The sequence below is a fragment of the Cottoperca gobio genome, chromosome 24 (assembly GCF_900634415.1).
Source record: "Cottoperca gobio chromosome 24, fCotGob3.1, whole genome shotgun sequence".
In the NCBI taxonomy this organism is placed as follows: domain Eukaryota; kingdom Metazoa; phylum Chordata; class Actinopteri; order Perciformes; family Bovichtidae; genus Cottoperca; species Cottoperca gobio.
The window spans coordinates 14,527,033-14,545,548 of NC_041378.1; the positions used below are offsets into that span (position 1 = coordinate 14,527,033).

At 43.5% G+C, this 18,516-nt stretch overlaps 1 protein-coding gene across 1 annotated transcript in view; it reads left to right on the forward strand.

The window, feature by feature from the left end:
* The first annotated feature begins 5,199 nt into the window (after window positions 1–5,199).
* The window catches only part of runx2b (RUNX family transcription factor 2b), a 36,818-nt gene continuing 23,501 nt past the window's right edge, over window positions 5,200–18,516 (forward strand). The window contains exon 1 of the mRNA XM_029425230.1: window positions 5,200–5,272. Coding sequence (XP_029281090.1) covers window positions 5,215–5,272 — 58 coding nt within the window. The 5' untranslated portion in view covers window positions 5,200–5,214. The remainder of the gene's footprint in view (window positions 5,273–18,516) is intronic.

Genomic DNA, 18,516 nt, shown 5'->3' on the forward strand with positions numbered 1-18,516 from the left:
CAGCCACAGGCTCCTCATCGCAGCCTCCACCAATGATCTGTCTTTCCCCCCTATTTGCAAATTTTATGTAATCACAACTGCGAGAGCTATTTTTAATGTGTGTTTAGCTTGTGCGCGCGCCATTCGATATTAAACATTTCCCCTTATTGCTTAAAGACCGACTTTATTTTCCCTCAAAGCTGTGACTCCAAAAACAGCTGTCCAGACACCACAAGAAAGGGCCTTAAGTCACTGGAAGATGTAGATGTCACCGCTGGACTCCAAAAGAAAAATATCTACTTTTCATTACGATTATACCATACCGTACCTTACAAAACAATTCACACAGAACATCAACATCCTCTTGGCGAAGCCACGTCGTAGATTGAGTTTCTGCACTTCCATGAGTTTTTTGGACCATGTTAAAGTGAGCCCCTCCATGACTCTTGCCTCAGCCCATAGGTCCAGGTCACCGTCCCGCCTCAGCAGCGCTGTAAGGAGATATTTACATTCACACCAGCAGCGCAGCGGCCAACAGAAGCTGATTGCAAGTGGTGTTTGTTTCCAATGAAAGCATGTTAATTCGGGCTCGGCCGCAGTGTAAACTACCTTGGCGTTTTACAGATGTCGCCTGTTAAATTGAATCACTGTACCTGCCTGTTTGGCTGGCCGGGCCATTCTGATGCCTCGCCAGAGAGAGTACACAACACGGGCCAAAAGGGCTATTAATAAGCCCTTCCTTCTCTAATACTGTAATACCTCCACATGTGTAATGTCTGCTCCGGGCTAATTATGTCGCGTCATTTTTAGCTTTCGCAGAGAGACGAATACAAACAGCCTCAGTCTGAGTTAATTTTAACTCATCTTAAGTATCATAAACCCTCATATATTTTTCCAGAAATACTGTTGCAAGAAATCATTTTCTACCAAAACAGGCCACTGAGAAGTTCTTCTGCTGCGACAAAGCCAGGAAAGCAGCAGCACTGCATTACACACACACACACACACACACACACACACACACACACACACACACACACACACACTTTGTTAATAGCATGTGTAATTTTAAAGCATGTTCCAACACATGATAGCTCTATTATGTTTCTGTGAGAGCTTGTGATAACAACGCGAGTCCATTTGAAGGTGTGTGGTCCTGAGTGGTAAGAGAGAGAAAGTGTCTGGCAGGGTGGGCCATCGACCACAGTCCTCAGGGCAGACCTTGGCCAGAGCTCCGAGTATGGCCAGGCTCTTCAGCTCCTCACACACACAAGTATAGCAAGTGTAGTATAGGGCCACCAGTGGAGAACCAGTAATGAATGAAATATTATATTCCACATCATATTCCAGCCTTTAACATTATTACCTTCACATAAAAGCAAGGAGTACATATATTACAAAATTGTCTGTACAGCAAAATGACGACCCTCCTATAGTGGCAGTACCTCCCCTCAAGGGAAATTTATTTTTATTATACGTTGTACAGAACTCTCTACACTGCTTCTGTACATACACATTATGCTTTTATGTTAAATCCATTAAAACACTCACATAAACTTCTGATCTTTGGCTCCTCTAACAATGTCATTGGAAAAGTCCCTCCAATCAGGCCGGAGTAAATTCAATAAATACCTTTTCAACCAAACTGCTAATTTTGCCAAATGTCCCAAAAACATTATACTTTTGAAAACAAAATCAAAACCTTTTATTTGCATGTTTTCTGGATTAGATCAGGGGTGAGTTGAGTTAAATCTTAAGACTTGCGAATACGATTACGAGTAGAGATTGTGGTCCAGGTTTCAGTGATGGAAACGCTTTGTTGTGGTTTTCTTAAGGTGGGTGAACCGCTGACCTGACCGAAAATTTGGACAAGTAAAACAATATTTGGCCGACTTAAACTAAACTTTGTTACTCTATCGGGGGAAAACATCATCCTTCCCCTTGCAGTTTCAATCCTTGCAGTTGGTAAAGAATTCATGCAGAGATATCTGAGACTGCAACATCATCACAGTTCAGATTTTCACCATCAAAGTTGTTTATCACTCGCCGTGCCACCCAAGAAGTTATGTTTTCTGCCATATGAGTTTGACATTTGTGCTTTATTTTTCATTCAGTATTTCAGATTCAATCACGATGTGCAAATTATATCCCCATCAAACTGCGTGTAATTTACTGTGGCTCGGCAGAACTCACTGCACTCTGTCCTAAAGTTTAATGCTTCTGACAGCAAAGCATCCACTCGCAATAACCTAAAGAAATGTTTATACATGAATACCTGAAATATTATTCTTAAAGTATCGAGTACCAAACTAATGCGTATGTACAGCTTGTCTTTGCACTGGTGATCCAAAACATATAGTGTAACTATTATTAAGGAAGACTAGTATATTTAGCATCAAGGTAAACTGCATGGGTGACATGATCGATTAAATCTGTGAATGGAAATAGGCAGTGTGTAAACTCTGGGATATTCAGTGTGAGTGCAGCATCTGAACAGACCTTCCCTAAGGATTCTGTAACATGCGCTGAAACTCAAGAAGCATGTTCTTGTTTTAGACAGCAAATATTTACAAAGCACCGAGCCAAGGAAAATGTTTCACTGCACAAAAATAAGGTAGGTGGCAAAGACCTGTGGAAATGCTGTTGTGCCGTGGAATTCAGGGGGATTGTTTGTATTTCGTGTTTGACATTTTTATTCACTAACACTATATTAAGGTCATTGACATGTTAGATAAGTAAGAGCTTCATTGCTAGATAATGAAACCTGTTTAGTTTCAGCATTTAAAACAGATTATTTAGGTAATTACTCACACAGATGTTTTAATTATTCATATATTTAGCTCTTTTCTTCACATTGCAAGCTTGAGTTAGAGGTACTGATTTGTTTATTGACCTCACTTGGACGTAAGGAATATACATCATTGTTGTAATTGATTTGATATGTTATCTCAGAGCTATGATTTAGCACTTGCCTCTTACACAATCTAAACATTAGCATTTTAGTGACTGTAACATTACTGCCTTTTCAGATACTTTAAGACAAATGATCTAATGTTACTTTTATAAACGCTTAATTTATGTCCACAAACAATGTCATTATACTGCCTGATTTCATTTTGTAACAGTTGACCTTTAACAGTTCAAACTCATTTCAAAGAAATTAATTTAATCACTTACCTTAGCCTGGAAAATGTTTTGGTTTTGAGATGTCTCTGAGATTTCTGCTGCGACTCCAATGCAACACAGGTAAAAGTAAGATTATTTGTGAAAAGAAATACATAAAGCAGCAACATGAATACTCCAAAAACACAGTTTCATTGGAACTATTTCTGCAATAGAAAGTAGTTCCAATAAAGAAAAACATGGGCAGTGAGGACCATGCATAGTAATAGAGTCATTGTTTAGAGGAAAGCATGTTGCTGTATCTCAACACATGACACATAAAACCTGCCATTTTTTTTTTATTCCTATAAATCACAGGCTATGATTAAACAACAGTGACAGATTTATGCAAATGACTGATTAAAGGTATTTTCCACCGGCTTTACTGCTTAGTCATACTTGCCCACTGGCACGTGACACTGACGACTGATATACTTTCGAACCTGACTGAACTCTCAGCTCCATTCCAAACATTCCTCTGCTTCTGTACTAACATCGTCTGTGTTTTTGATCTGTTGAAACAAACACCTATGGGCGCTGATCAAAGACGAGCTGTGACGGGTGAGGTGTTTACTGCATGTGCGTGTGTGGGAATCTGTGTGTGTGTGGAGTGTGATGATTCACCGTTGATTGCCGTGAGCTGCCTGCGTTGCACTACATGTTGGCACGGCCATTCTTGCAGGCCGTGTGTGTTACAGTGTGTGTGTTTCCGAGTGTTAGCGAGACTGTGAGAAGGCATCTCTTTCACGGGGAGACAGGTGGCCACGATTTACGGCCTCTTACAGGAATCGCCCACGTCTGTCGCTTCTATGAGAGCCAATTAAAGGTCAGTACAGGCTTGCATGCATACACACACGCACAGTTATTACAGTAGTGACACAGGAACATGAAGTCTGTGACACAGCAAATTAAAGAGGAAACGGAAGGAAGAAAGCTTCAAAATTCAGGCTGCAAAAGTGACACTGAAGCAGCTCTCACACACTCCTCTGTAAATAAGCAGTTTCACACCACCTCCGCTTTCTCTTCACACACACACACACACACCCAGCCTCTCTGTCTCTCTTTCCCCATTCTCTCTGCTGCACATGCATACACAGACAAACACACACACCCAGTCTCACACCGCGAGCCAGCCAGCCATTCGCTCCTCACTCACACCCTCAAACCTTACCAAGCTCAGCTCTCCCTGCTCAGAGGCAGACAGGAGCAGCACAGCAGCCTGTTAAAGGAGTTGAGGGGAAGGAGCAGCGGAGTCAGGGAGAGAGACATAGAAAGAGAGAGGGCGGGGGATGAAAGAGTGAAGGGAGAGCAAAGCAGAGAGAACGCTGTTGCCCATATGCTGAGGAGGCATGGGCGGTTGAACAAGCTGCCCCCACTGAAGCCTCCTGACTCATGGGAGCGTCAGACCCCGATCCCCCAGAGAGCCTGCAAACGCTGCTGAACCACGCGTAAGAGAGAAGGAGGGGAGGCAGGGAGGAGAGAAAAAAGTCCAGGGAGAGGAGAGGAGAGGGAAGAAAGCCACAACGGTAGGCAGTCCCACTCAACTGCTGTGCCGTGATGACGTCAGAGTACATGTGACCCGGGCTCTCCAGTGACGGCACATGGAGGGCAGGAAAGAGACGAGTTTTAAAGCTGGTGCCTTTTGGGTTGTGTGAGGGCTCTGCTCGCCTCCCAAACAACCACAGAACCACAGACGTGCGGCTCGGGGTTGGTGTTTGAGGGTGACCCGGAGTGTAAATGGTTAATCGTCGCAGGCCAGCACCAGTCACAAGGACGGCGCTAAGCGAGTAAGTACGTTCCAACCACACTCGCCAAGCAAGCAAGTCCGACACCATCTGATCTATCCGCAAAGGCGATATTTGCCTCTGCAATTTTTTTTTTTTGCTCTATAAAACCAGACCTGGTTGTTACTTGTGGTCATCCAAATACTTGATACGTAAAAGCATGTCTTGTGGATGGTTTTTCCAGTTTTTTTTCTTCATGACACGCTGCGTGCTCTTGGTTTAGGACGTGTCAAGGGTCACGGAAACCACAGAGGAACAAAAGTGGGGCTTGCTGCAACCAGAGGCAGCTATGGCATCTAACAGCCTTTTCAGCACAGTGACACCATGTCAACAAAACTTCTTCTGGGGTGAGTACTGCTTCGCTGCTTGCTGTTGTGTCTGGAGTTGGGTTATAGGGGATTGGGTCATGGGGAGGACTTGGGGTCAGGTGTTGAGGTTTGGGTAGAGGAATTAAGGGGTTTTGAGTAAATGGGGTAACGATGTTGGATCTGATTGAGGGATTTGGGTCCAGATGAGTGGAGGGGGATCAGCTGAGGTCATTGACGACCCTGCTATCAAGGTCCAAGCTTCTTGTGGTGGAAGAAAGACCCAACTATCATCAAGGCTTTTTGTGGTGCGCAAATACAAAAAACAAAACCCGAAAAAACAAAAACCTCTCTGCGTTTAGAGATTCCAGTATTTACTCTACGTGATGTTTATAAATATTTCTAAAACAGGAAGATGACATGTTTGTGCAACATACCCTTAGATTTACAAAGCAATGCCATTGCGGAACCAAAAACAAAAGCATGGGTGATATTTTTGACAAACGTAAACAGACGCCGCACCAGAGAGTTTACAGTCGAGCATTAAAACAAGATGTGGGGATTACTAGATTGTGTGTGTTGGGTGTCTGTGTTGTGCGTAGGGAAGAAGTATCGATTAGATTGCCAAGAAAGGTCCGTAATCGCTTCCTGAAATTGTTCAGTCGGGCGGCTGCCATTAATTAATCAGTGTAGATTTCTGTAAACTCCAGAGAGCGTTCATGAATCTGCTTTGAATAACAAATTGCTCAATGTCGACTTCCATAATTCATTTGAACTTGAAACAATCAATTTACTCTGACTTATTGTTTCGCCTGCAAATAACTAGAAAAATGAACTATAATTTTGTGTCTGGATTCAAACTTTCTTCCTTTAAAAATATTTATGTTTTCAAAAAGTGGCACAATTCAATTTGTTCTTCGTGTTCATTTATATTTTGTTTGTCCGATCGTATATTCAAGATCCAGCTTGGATCCAAAGTGGATCTATGGGAAAAAAGTCAAGACCTGTGAACAGTAGCATTGTCAACTTTATGATTTCCAATTACCTGTGAAGGCCAACTGCAGTTTGTGGCCTCTGTTTTGGGTTTGCTGTGTTCTATTGTGACAGCCTCTTTACACAATCTAATTTGATCAGCAAAATAAATGATGTTTTTAGGCTTACCAGATGAATTTTGAAATTTAAACAAACATTTCCATTCCCGTGCGACATGAGGAATAGACAGTTTAATAGTCCCTCCCCCCCCCCCCCCTCTTCCGTCTCCACTTTGGTCCATAGCCTTCGCTCCTCTGTCCAAATCAAATGTTTAAAAGATGTTTTTAAGAAGTCGCTCCGTGGTCAGACACAGCTGTTCTGGTCCTCCACACAGAGGCAGGGTGGCTCCTAATACACTCTGAAAGCCGGGAGAGAGTGAGCGTCTTCTACCAATCACCACCACCTATTACCATGTTAACCCCTGACCTCTCAGTGTGTCTTTGGGGTCGGAGCGCAGGAGAGCGAGAGGAGAGGAGCGGAGAGGAGCGGAGCGGCGCAACAGGAAATTGAAAGCATGCTGTAGCAGAAGGAGAGAGGAGCAGATGTGTACAGATGTTCAGGTGGAGAGACTCGAAGGAAAGATAATCACTGATCTGTTTTCTCGTATAAAGCTTTGTTGATTGATATTGCGCTGCGGCTCATTGATGCTGCCCCTGTTTATGAACATCTGGGCAGTAAATCTGTCAGTACAACCACAAAAAGCCCCCTTGACAGCGTAATGTAATTTTGCAAGACCACCAGCGCTTTCTGTTGTATTTATGATGTAAAATAAATAAATGTAGTGTACTGTAGTGTATCAGAACTGGCAAAAATTAGGATTGGCGCCGTAAACATTTTTGTTTTGATTTAGACATAATGAGGATCTGAGTTTGAATGAAGTTGAGTTCAATTTTGAGTCTTCATGAAACTGAAAAATGTTCTACATAGAGTTTAGATTTTAAAACATATATATATTTCTGTTAATCTTGATTTTGAGGTATACAGATTAATGTTTATTCCTCACAATTTAAATTTATTTGGTAGAGAAAAAACATGATATAACTGAGCTCAAGTCTTCTGCTGATTGTATCCTGTCCCACTATTCCAGTGTTTCTCCTGGATCATTTTGTCCGGCGTCAGCCACTTTTATGGGAACACAAGTTACAAAACATGTTTTTGTTAGTTAGAAAGCCACATTACACCATCCCGTCCGTAGATTTGTATTTAAGGACATTTTTAATTTAAGACTGAGTGTACATTCCCAGCGATAAATTGAGTCGACTTGAGGGAGCGGAGCAAATATTCCAAATTGAGAAAAGGGGGCTCATTAAAATTTGTCTTGGCTTTTACATCAAGCTTTTTTTCATCTAATTGCCTCAAATACATTTTTTATAACTTTTCAGACTGGCAGATGAGATGAGGAGGGTAGAATAATCGTCAACATGTGTGGCACCCACTCAACCACCATGCCTCTCTGGGGAACTTTTAAGTGCCTATTTTCTCTATTACAAACTTAATTACATATAGACAATTAAGTCATGGGAGCAATTATCGTTCAGTAAAGTTGTGCAGTCGCAGTAGAGAAAAAAGAGAAAAAAGTGCTTACACAGACGGACCCAAATCAACACGATCAAAAGAAAAGCGGGCCGATGTGGGTAAATATCTGAAGACTCCGGGCGGAAAACTTTCCCCAAAGAAAATCTCACATAATTTGCAGGGAAACCGTATATGTATTTGAGAAAGGCAGCTTCTGTTGCATAAGTGTTGCCTTAGATCTAACCACAGGCCTGCTTCTTGGAGACATCTTAAAAGTGAACCAGACATCCTCCCTCCTCCCCCCCCCCCCCAGCCCGGGAGAGACGTGAAGCCCACTCATCAATAGGTAATTTGAAAAAGCCAGGGGGAAAAATCTGAGCGCTTCACTGGCTGCTACTGTGCAGAGAAGACTCTTCCCTTAACTCCAGGCTCAAAGGAACTCTATTTAGCAATGCTTAATTGTACCTCTGAGGCAAACATGTTATTTAATCCCGGCAGGGTCATATTGATGGAGTAAAATGGTGCTGTGTGTGTTTGCATGCTGCACCAGCTATTAGGACTTATTAGCGCTGGAGGTTCACATTAGTCTGTATAATTCCTGAGGGTAATCAGAGTGTTAATGTGATCAGTGTTTAATCAAAGCTAGATTAATTGGTCTGTAGTTTCACTCATATGTACCAACAGTGAATGCTTGATTATGGCTCTAAATAGGCTGTAGGCACTTGTTAAGGTCTAAATGAGAGCGTCATGGGAACACTCTAACCTGTGATTTGAACGGTCTGGAATACGTCTTTTCCCACTGTTGATGTTAAAGAAACTGTGTTTTTCTTTTCATTTGTAAAGGTTATAGAGCATATTATATCTGAAACAATATATCTGAAGTCTATGAAAACGAGTGTCGCCTTTTCCCAGAATACAAAAGAAACCCTGATTGTGAGGCACTTCTCTCTGTAGTATCAACTTTGTTGTCTCGTCCCGAACAACCCTGAACAATATCTGCTTCTCCTGCTTCCAAATGAAGCACTGAGGAGTTATTGAAACATGGAAGAAAGGGAGTCTTACTGCAGAGTGAGATCACATTCACTCCTGTAATATGGAGACTGCAACAACAAACGGAGAGTTCAGTGTAAATACTCACAAGGCTGCTGTGTATTATCCCTTCTTTTATGCCCATATTCAGTAGCTGGGGGGCTAATTACACTGTTATGATAAGGCAACCTGCCAATTGACTGTGCTTACTGTAGCTTTTAGACTGTTTAAAGTGTTGATAACAGACTCAAAAACTATTTTCTCGGTAAAGCGATAAAGTCTGTTTGTGAGTGCGCACACCTTTGCTTTTTTATCACATAAATCAATGCAATTGTTTAATATCTTTGCTGGGTTTACTCTAGCTCCATGCCAAATTGGTGAGTGTGTTTTTTGGATAGCTCTGGAAACTAATACTACACTACACAAAGCTATGATTTTTATTTTTTCAATGCCCCATAATTACCAGGTAGTTTAATGCCATTGCGTTAGCCAGCGAGGCTTTTAATGCAGCGCTGTGCTATTTTCACACTTAACAAGATCCTGCAGCCCTTCATCCATTTCATCATGCTGGGCAAATTACCGTTATCCGATATAAGCCCTCAGAGAGGAAGTAACTACCTAACACTCTGGAAATTGGTCTATCTTGGAACCGGTTCACCCAAATGAAACAGAACACCAGTATTATAACCCAGATTCATATACCTTGTTCACTCTGCTCTCTGATTCATGTCCTCTCTTTCCTCCCTTCCATGTTTTATTTGACTTCATTAAGTCAAAAGACGGCTTTAAGCAAAGCTAAAAAACAGCAAAACGTAGGAAACCTGAGCAGCATTGTTTAGCGTTCCCCCCTAACTTTTCTGCGAAACGGCCGAGGCGGCTTTGCTTCCACGCTCCGTGTTTCTATAAGGGGGAAATATGGAGTGTCGAGCCTCCTGGATGTTTGGGTTCAGCCTGTAACGATGTGAGCGAGAGCACGGCCGCAGCACCTACACAAGGCCTTACCTGTTCTGCCCCATGCCGGAGAAAAGGGCAGGTTTTTCCCCTTGTTAGTTTAATCTTAAAGGAATGCGGTATCCCCTCTGACTCAGGCCAAACTCCCAAAAATATAAATCTACTTAGCAGCAGGTCATGAAAAGAGCAGCACAGGTTGGACCTGTTAGCCATATTTTTTAAGCAATTCTGATTATTTATGTCAGAAAAACACACACTTTAAATCAAGTGTAAACACACAAGGGTAGGATTTCTGCTCCATTTCCAAGGAAAAGGTGAGACAAGATGAGTAAAGGAGCATCAAACAGCGAGCTCTGACTGTGATCAATAGCCTGGCAGCAGATCAGTGGAGCTGTCTGTCTGAGGGATAAATACACCTTGTTACAACGTGTCTTCAGACGTTGGTATCAGCGCTCGCTTTCTCACAAGTCATAATCGTTTAGGCGTTTAAAAACCCCTCTTTGTGTTTTTAAATGAGGAGTTTGGTATGTGGCAATGTCGCAGAATAATGACAGTTGGGTTTGTAGTTGCTACTGCGTGCGCAAAGCATAGTGCTGTATGCGTGTGTGCTGAAGGTGTCTGTGACAGGAAGATCTGTCTGCTTGATTAATGTTCTCACTCAAACTGGCACCTGGAACCAATCCCCCCTCCTGCCGCCCCCGTCCCATGTGCACTGTGTGTGTTTGTGTGTGTGTGTGTGTGTGTGTGTGCATTCCATACACTGTGCCTTCAGAGAGGCTGAGGGTGGGTGTTGAGGCACAGATGGGACCGGGGGACTCTGAGCGGAAGAAAAGAAAGGTGCGTGCAGAGGAGGGAACAATAGGTGGACGTGCAGTGGAGGGTGTGGGGTGTCATTCATAACACAAAGGCCCCATCTCCTAATTTGCTCAAATTACCTACCCACACAGTTGGCCCCCTGCCAGCGTCAAGGTGTGAACACAACAGATCAAATACACCTGAAAATCAGAGTGCCCACCGGCTCGGCAACGCCCACGTAAGTAAGTCTTTTATAGACAACTCTGGAAGAGTCCTTGTTTATTCTTTCATGTGAGAGTGAGGGGTAAAAAGCGAGAACATTAAATGGAAGAAAAAGAGTAAGTGACACATAGATATGATACAAAGGGAAGGATCGGTTTGCACTCATACCGTAGGATCAAGTCAAGACCGACTCTTTCAAACCACCTCCCATATGGCACCGTGGGGGTGGACATTTACCTTCATCTACCCTCCTCTTCTCTCTTCTTCCCTTTCCTTCCTCCTTCCCCTTATGTCCACTCTCCATCCTTCCCCTCCCACCCACGCTTTCAGGAAAAGGGGCGATGATAAATGTGACGGGGCGGCGATGCTTTGGTCACCGCAATAATCAGAGTAGAGTCACCAGCCCCGAACCACCTGTGGCACACACACACACACACACGCATGGAGACATCATCAAATGTGTGCACAAACACTGAAATTAAATATGCCCCAGAGACACAAAAGGGGCCAGGAGAGTGTGTGTAGGCGTATGTAGTGGGATGCTGGTCTTTGAACTTTGAATAGTGTGTGTAGCTGATATTGACAAGTCTCTGGGGAGAAGAGGGAAGCTAGAAATGGGGGCTCTCGTTTGTAAAGTGGCCTCCAGAGAGAAAGACAGAGAGAGAGAAAGAAAGGAGGGAAACAAGCATGCAGATAATTGAGATGAAGAACTAAAACATTACGAGGTTGCGTGGTAACGCTTCACTTTAACCCCCCATGTAGACTTTATTAGCAGCATGAAAACACTCAAATAGATTAATAGTTTATAACACACTGCAGCGGCGTCGTAAGCAGATATTAGGACGTTTTAAGTTTGTGAAAAATAATAACTCCTCCAATAAAGCATCCATAAACTATCCATTCACCTGCCAGATCTTTATTCTTTCACTCACGTCACATGGTCTTCATCAGTGGAGTTTGCTCAGTTGTCAAGGAGAGGGAAGGAAAGCTATTTGTAAATGAAAACATACTTCAGTAATAAATATAATTAGAAAAAGACTTGCATGCAAGTATAAGTGAGTTCAAACTGAATGCTTCAAAGGAGAAGTTATAGTTGTTGACAAATACATTAAAAGACCATTTCCTTATACGTGTTTAAAACTACATTACAGTGTGTAATAAATTGTTTGTTGTACAGCTTATTAAGGCCAAACAGAGGGGTTAAAATAAAGTGTTGCCAGTTTAGGTTGTCTGTCTTACAACTTTTCTGCAAATTCTCATAAGTCTGCACGACTCTCTCTGTGAAAAAAAGAAAAAGTTTCGAACAATTTCTGCTTGTACAGCAATGTTACAAAACTGCAGATCCCCGATGTTACATTTCAGGTTTGTTTCAAAGCTCTCTCCTGCGCCATCTTTTGAGAACTTGTAGCTGGTGTGTTTTATGTTGATCCCCGAGCTGTTCCAGTTTACACATATTCAATCCAATCATAGCGCTTCGACAAGCAGCTCCGTGTGATCAAAGTCTATATACATACACATCGTCTGATCCTCGCTGGAGCAGGCTCTCGGTCTGTAGTCGAATCCTGTCACTCACCCAGACAGCTGCCCTCTTACAGTCGTCTGTAGTTCATTTTGTTGTTGCAGTTAAAAGTTTTCCATCAACTGTTGCGCTGCTCATTCTATTTTCTGTCTTTTCCCCAAAGGAAATAGGTCTCTCTCTTTTCTCTTTCTCCTTTTTGGACTGCGACCAATAACAGGCGTTTTCCACTTCACTTCTCCTGATGCTGAATGAGCAAAGGAGGATCCCAGAGGAGCAGGAATATTTTATTAGAGTGATATTTTTGAAAGTTCCTCTCCTCCTCTCTGTCTTTCTTCCTCTCTTGTGATGGAATTGTAGGATGCTGCAACATTTCTGTCTCTGTGTGTGTGCGAAAGAAAACAGCTCACGCAGAGCAAAGACGATTCAAAGTTACAGCTAAATGACAGGCTGGGAGCTCTGCTCTTTTGAATTGCATTGTTTTCTTTTTATTCCTGCTTGGGAGGATTGGTGGAGAAAAAAAACAAAAAGCCCAATTGGGACAGAAAGCGCGCAGTTTAGTCCCGGGAGAATTACTCTCGGCACAAACAAAAATAGCAGTCATTTTTTGCTGACAAACACATTTTAATGTGAGGGTGTTTTTTTGTGTGAAGTTGAGCTCTTTTTGTTTTCTTATTTATGACAAAGCTCCCATTTCAGGAAAAAAAAAGGGTGGTGTGTGTGTGTGTGTGTGTGTGTGTGTGTGTGTGTGTGTGTGTGTGTATTGTAGCCTTGATTTACTGTAGCTTGAAGGTGTAGGAGGAAAAAGAAAAATGAGGGATGTCAGAGTTCTTTAGCTTAATTGGAAGCACTGGTTCTTTAAAAAAAACATACATTACAGTACATTAGAAAAATATGTTACTTGAAGGAAATGTAAAGTCCAAATGGTGTTTACAATGCTCACGGATAAATGCATCTTTAAATATTCTACAAAATGTCCCTTTCACATGAATACTGAATTACACACATGATTACACCTACACACAAACATGCACACACAGCCAGACAGACACACACACACACACGCCCTTTTCCTGCAGGACCCTGCAGATGCAGCAGAAACAGTAAAGTTGGTCTCTCTGGTAAACAAACAGTGAGTGGCTGCTGGGAGTTTTCACTGGGCCTCCAAATTATAGTCCGGTTAACCAACGTCTCAGAGCCAGCCCCTTTACTGCTACACACATACTGTGCATACACACCCACAACACATGCATATGTGCACATAAGCACACGACCTGTGCACCATAGAGGCACACTTTAATAGCGCATATACAATCAGGTTCTAATGGGACCTTGTCTGTGCTGCAGTTAAGCCCAGAGTAAAAAGATTTTATAGACATAAGAGAGACTGAGAGGGAAGCAGGCCCTAAGGGCCGATCATAAATATTACCCAATCATCAGGCTCACAGTGTGAGGCAATTACTAATGAAAAAGAATCCCTCGCAATGTAAACAGAGTTTAAGATACACAGCTTTTAACCTTTCTTCACTAGGAGGAGCTGCTTTGCTTAGACTGAAAGATGTTTCAGAGAGCTATGTGATAATGCTTTGTGGTTTGTCAAATATTAGTCACTTTTGCATGAAAGTTTGGTGGAACACTTAGTTCAGTGAGAGGAGGTTGAGTTGTTTAGAGCTTCTTTAACTGTCTGTAAATGAGTTCTGCAACTACTGGGGGCACTTCTCAGTCTCTCGAGGACACAAGAACTTATCAGAGTGATCTATGACGCCATAAAATTCACTTAAAACATTTAAGATGATCAGTTCTCGGGAAATGATTCACCGTAAATCTCGCGCCTCCAGAGTGACAGCGTATTCCAAGCGGACAATTTAATTGTCAGCCCATGACCACATCCCAACAACCCTATTGCCAAAGAGGGTTTTTTATGTGCGTGATGTTTAAATTCTCAGCTTATAATGCAGCACCACAGAATAGATTGTGTTTGAAGGACAGCATTTCACAACGTAATTGATTTTCCCCGTGGGACCCAGCAGTCGAGGAGTGTCCCTGCTCAGGACTCGATGTAGGCGATATAAAGCTGGCGTCATCCGAGTCTCATCTAGGGGCAGAGCAGACACGACATGAAAAGGCCCTGTCCTGGAATAACCGCCGACTTCTGAGTTTGTGTGGAAAATGCGGGGTCATAGGTCACATAATTACACAATAGTCATTTATCTTCTGTGAAATCATGTTTTCCCCCAGAACTTTCCTGATGTTTCCTTTCATTGAACCCGCTTTTCCAAAGACGACTGGAATTGATTTTGTCTGAGGACATGAAAGTGAACTCCATCCGCCCTTCTTCTTCTCCCCCCGCTACACCCCCACCTTGTCGTGAGTCATTTCTGACCAGTAGCTTAATAGGCTGAGTGTAATTACAGGCTAAGGTTTTCGGCTAAGGACCCATCTCTGAGTGTGCTGCATCAGCGGTGACTCTCAACTTTATTTGTTAACTCGTTCGGCACACGGTGCATCGTACGCTACATGTGAGGCCTTTCAACATCTTCACAAGCCGAGGCTTTACTGGGGCCGTTTCGACGCCTAAATGGTTTGGAATCCGATCTAGTACGTATGGCTCCAGGTTGCAGAGTTCATTCTCAGTGTTGTTGGAGCGGCTCCCAGCTGGACTGTGGTCAGGAAGAGATCAGGAAAAAAGAAAAGGAGCGAGATCCAAACCCTCGGAAGTTGAGTGCTCAATGAACGCCCAGTGCTGCGGCTGCATGCGGTGCCTGCCCAGTACTGTTTTTTCATTTCCTGTTTATCTGATTGGCTGTTGTCTCAGTGCTGGACATACTGACAGTTTTGACGTTGATTACCCCCCAGAAATGAAGTAGCAAAGCAATGCCAGGACTTGGCTGACTGGCTGTCATGGTTGTAATATTCATGATGCCCAGTCTGTGACGATGGCCAAGCAAAACAGATAGTATATTTAACACATTTAAACGCTCCAAGACAAAGAAATGCATATGGTACATTTTAAGGCGTGGGTTTGCATAGTCTATGTTTATGTCTGTGTGCAATTGAGCATCCATGGCAGACTTTTTTTTTCCTCCATCTGGCCTTCCTTTTTCAGCTCCTTATATCGATTTGGATCCAGTGCACGTGGACATTCCTCCACCCATGCCTCCATTCATATACATATATACATCCTTACCTCCTGTCTCCTTCCTCTCCGTCCCCTCGTCTCGAGCCGCTGTCCGTCCTGCCTCTGCCTTCCTGTAGTCTCGAAACAGGAGCAGTGGAATCGGGCGAGTGATAGCCGATAGCCCCCCTGCGAGTGCTCGTCTGGGCCGCTGCTTGTTTGCCTCTCGCCGTGTAGTCACTCTATCTTTCTCGCCTGTGTCTCCCTGCTTAACATAAATCATCCTCGATCGCGCTACACGGACAGGGGAGAACAGAGAGTAATCTCCCCCTATAAATCTGGTATTAGTTTTACCTCGCATAATGAACACAGGGACTAAACGGTCCTGGATACATGAGAACAGCATGTCTTGCAGATGTACTATAAATATTTTGATACTAGCCGGCTAGTTTGCTGAGGGGAAGTAGACCAGTGAAATACACAGAGGAAGGGAAAAGTGTAAAGTGGAATGTTGGCCTAGCCCGAGTGTCTGTATTGTCTTTAGCACCTACAGAGGGTCTCGGTCCAAGAAAAACGCTCTTTACAGGGTTCCTGTTCCCAGCCGTGGTCCGGTACCACTCCTGGATACGCTGAGTTTCCTTCAAGCCAATCCTTCAAACTGGTCTCCGAGGAGGGGGCTCATTGTTTGATTAATAGCACGATCAGACCTGATTGAGTGATAGATGCTATGAGGGGGAAACCAGCACGCCTTGGGGACACTCTGGGACTGAGTCTGGGAAAGGCAGCTTGAGGGGAAGGGTTTGATTGGTGGAACGGCTGAATTAAAGCGAAGGACTAATTATAGCATAGTTAATGACACAATGGCTGCTGCCAAATATGCCTGATCACTGTACAGATATTCTGTTGCAGCAATGTAAAGACAAACTGTAACATACACTCCCATACAAAAGTGGAAAAACTGAACTCCCTCTTTTTGGCATATGTCTGGCCTCAGCCCCGGGCACTGTCACCCTACCCCATCAAAGAGCCACACACCCACCCACACACACAGAAAAGCCTACAAATACACTCGTAGCGCTGTGACAGCAGGTGGTGTGTGACACGTCAACATCTGAGGGTTCCCTGGCAGACGGAGAAAGAGTTCTCAGCTCAGTCGCTCAGATCTATCATTGGGTCTCTTTAATGGCAGCCTTCGTCACATATTACTGCTTTATTTTCTCCTCTCCATCTCGCAGCCCACAGAAGTTCCTTTTTTGTTCCTATTTTTAAGTACAAGTGATCTCAATTAAGGACCTCCATGAAGGCGGTAGGCGGCAGACAGTCAGAGCAATAAGAGCAGAGAGGAAATTGTCTTTATACCCCTTCTCCCTCCCTCCCTCCTCTTCTACCCTCCTGCCACAAGCAGTGAGCCGCCGCCCCCTCCATGTCTCCATCTCTTTCCATGCTGCTCTTTCAAGAACAGAGTGAAATATCAGACAAACTCTTGCTGTATTCTCACTGAGAAATAAATACATTAAACTCTGTAGGCACTGTAGCCACCTCAAAGTCTAATACAAAACTTGGATTACACTCTGTGAAAACGATGGCTCGGGAACATGCACACACACACCGCAGAACGTGCCGTCCTCGTCCTAACAGTTCACGGTGATGTCACGGGCTCGGTGACAAACAGTCATTAAGGGCTTAGCTGCGATCTGGGATCAGTGCGGGGATGTGAGTCGGTGAGGTTGTGTCGATGAGGTCACGAGGAGTAAAGTTTCTGCCCATCGTCATCTTCTTCTGATGGCTGGCTGGTTCACTAATTGACTGCCTGGTTGGCCGGCTACCAGCCCAAGTCTAACCTAAGTGACCGGCAGGCTAGTTTTGTGGCTGCTCTCCTGGTCAGTTCGGGTTGACTGGCTAGTAAACTGGATCTTTGGCCGCTCTGCTGCCGAGCCTGGTGGGCTCGCTGATTGGTTAGCTGGCAGACCTGTTGGCTGGTGGCCTGCCAAACATGGAAACATCCCGTTAGAGCTGAAAAAGCCTGGGCCTCGTCACAGCCCTCCTCTAGAAAGCTATAATTAAGTGTCTTGAAAAATGCACGACTGTGAAATGGAGCCTTTATCCTGAGTCTTAAGTGGCTGTACTTTTCCTCTTGAATGATGAGAGTATGCGCTTGTGAAGAGGAGAAGGAGAGAGTGTTGTGTTTTTATAATATTGTCAAATATATAGTTATTGTGAAATCTAAAATTGAGTGCATGCGCATGAACCCATAGTGTCCCGCTTAAACTGCTGCACAGGACTATATCGATTAACTTTTTTAGCATCAACATCGAGATCTGTTTGTCCCGTCATCTTACCTTCATGAGGTGTTAATAATAGTTGGGCCTCTAAGTGTGTGTTTGTTTGCATCTCTGCGTAAGTGAAACAACAAGAGAGATGTAAAGACGTTGACAGATGTGCAGTTGCAAAGAAAAGAAGACAAGGGAAGACAGATTCTGCATGGTTAGTTTGCTGACAACTTTAAACACAATGTGTGTGCGTTCATATTAGCGGTTCACACAGTCTTTGTCATTCCAAGTGGGAACGAGAACAGAAACTTTTATGACACGCTTGATATCTCGACAGGAAAATTAGTTTGGGATCGTCAGCTAAGTTTGATTTTTATTGAAAACAAATATTACAATACAATTTTACCATAAATCATAAAACGCACATCCTGCTCAATGTGGTACACTGTGGTTCTTCACTGTTAGTGACTTCTCCTACTGTGCAATGACTCCAAGCCAGTGTAACACAGTAGATGAATAATACCAGAGCTGAGAGAGACGATCCAGCTGTGCACCAGGCGAGCAGCAGCCGCACTGAATGAACAGCTTTATGCTAGATTCATTTACAACATAATATAACATTTGTTAATACTGAGCGGGATGGTTCAAATCTCTTAAAAGTCCAATACTGCGTGATGGTTACAGCATTCACATTTACTTAGAAGGTGATTTTTAGCTGGGCTAAATCCGGGACACTGGAGCAAGGAAGTGGTATTTTTTTTTAATCGAACAGCGTATTCTGGCACATTAACGCCTTCTCTGGTGTCTCCCTCACATCTCCGGGACTTCAAACGACAGATTT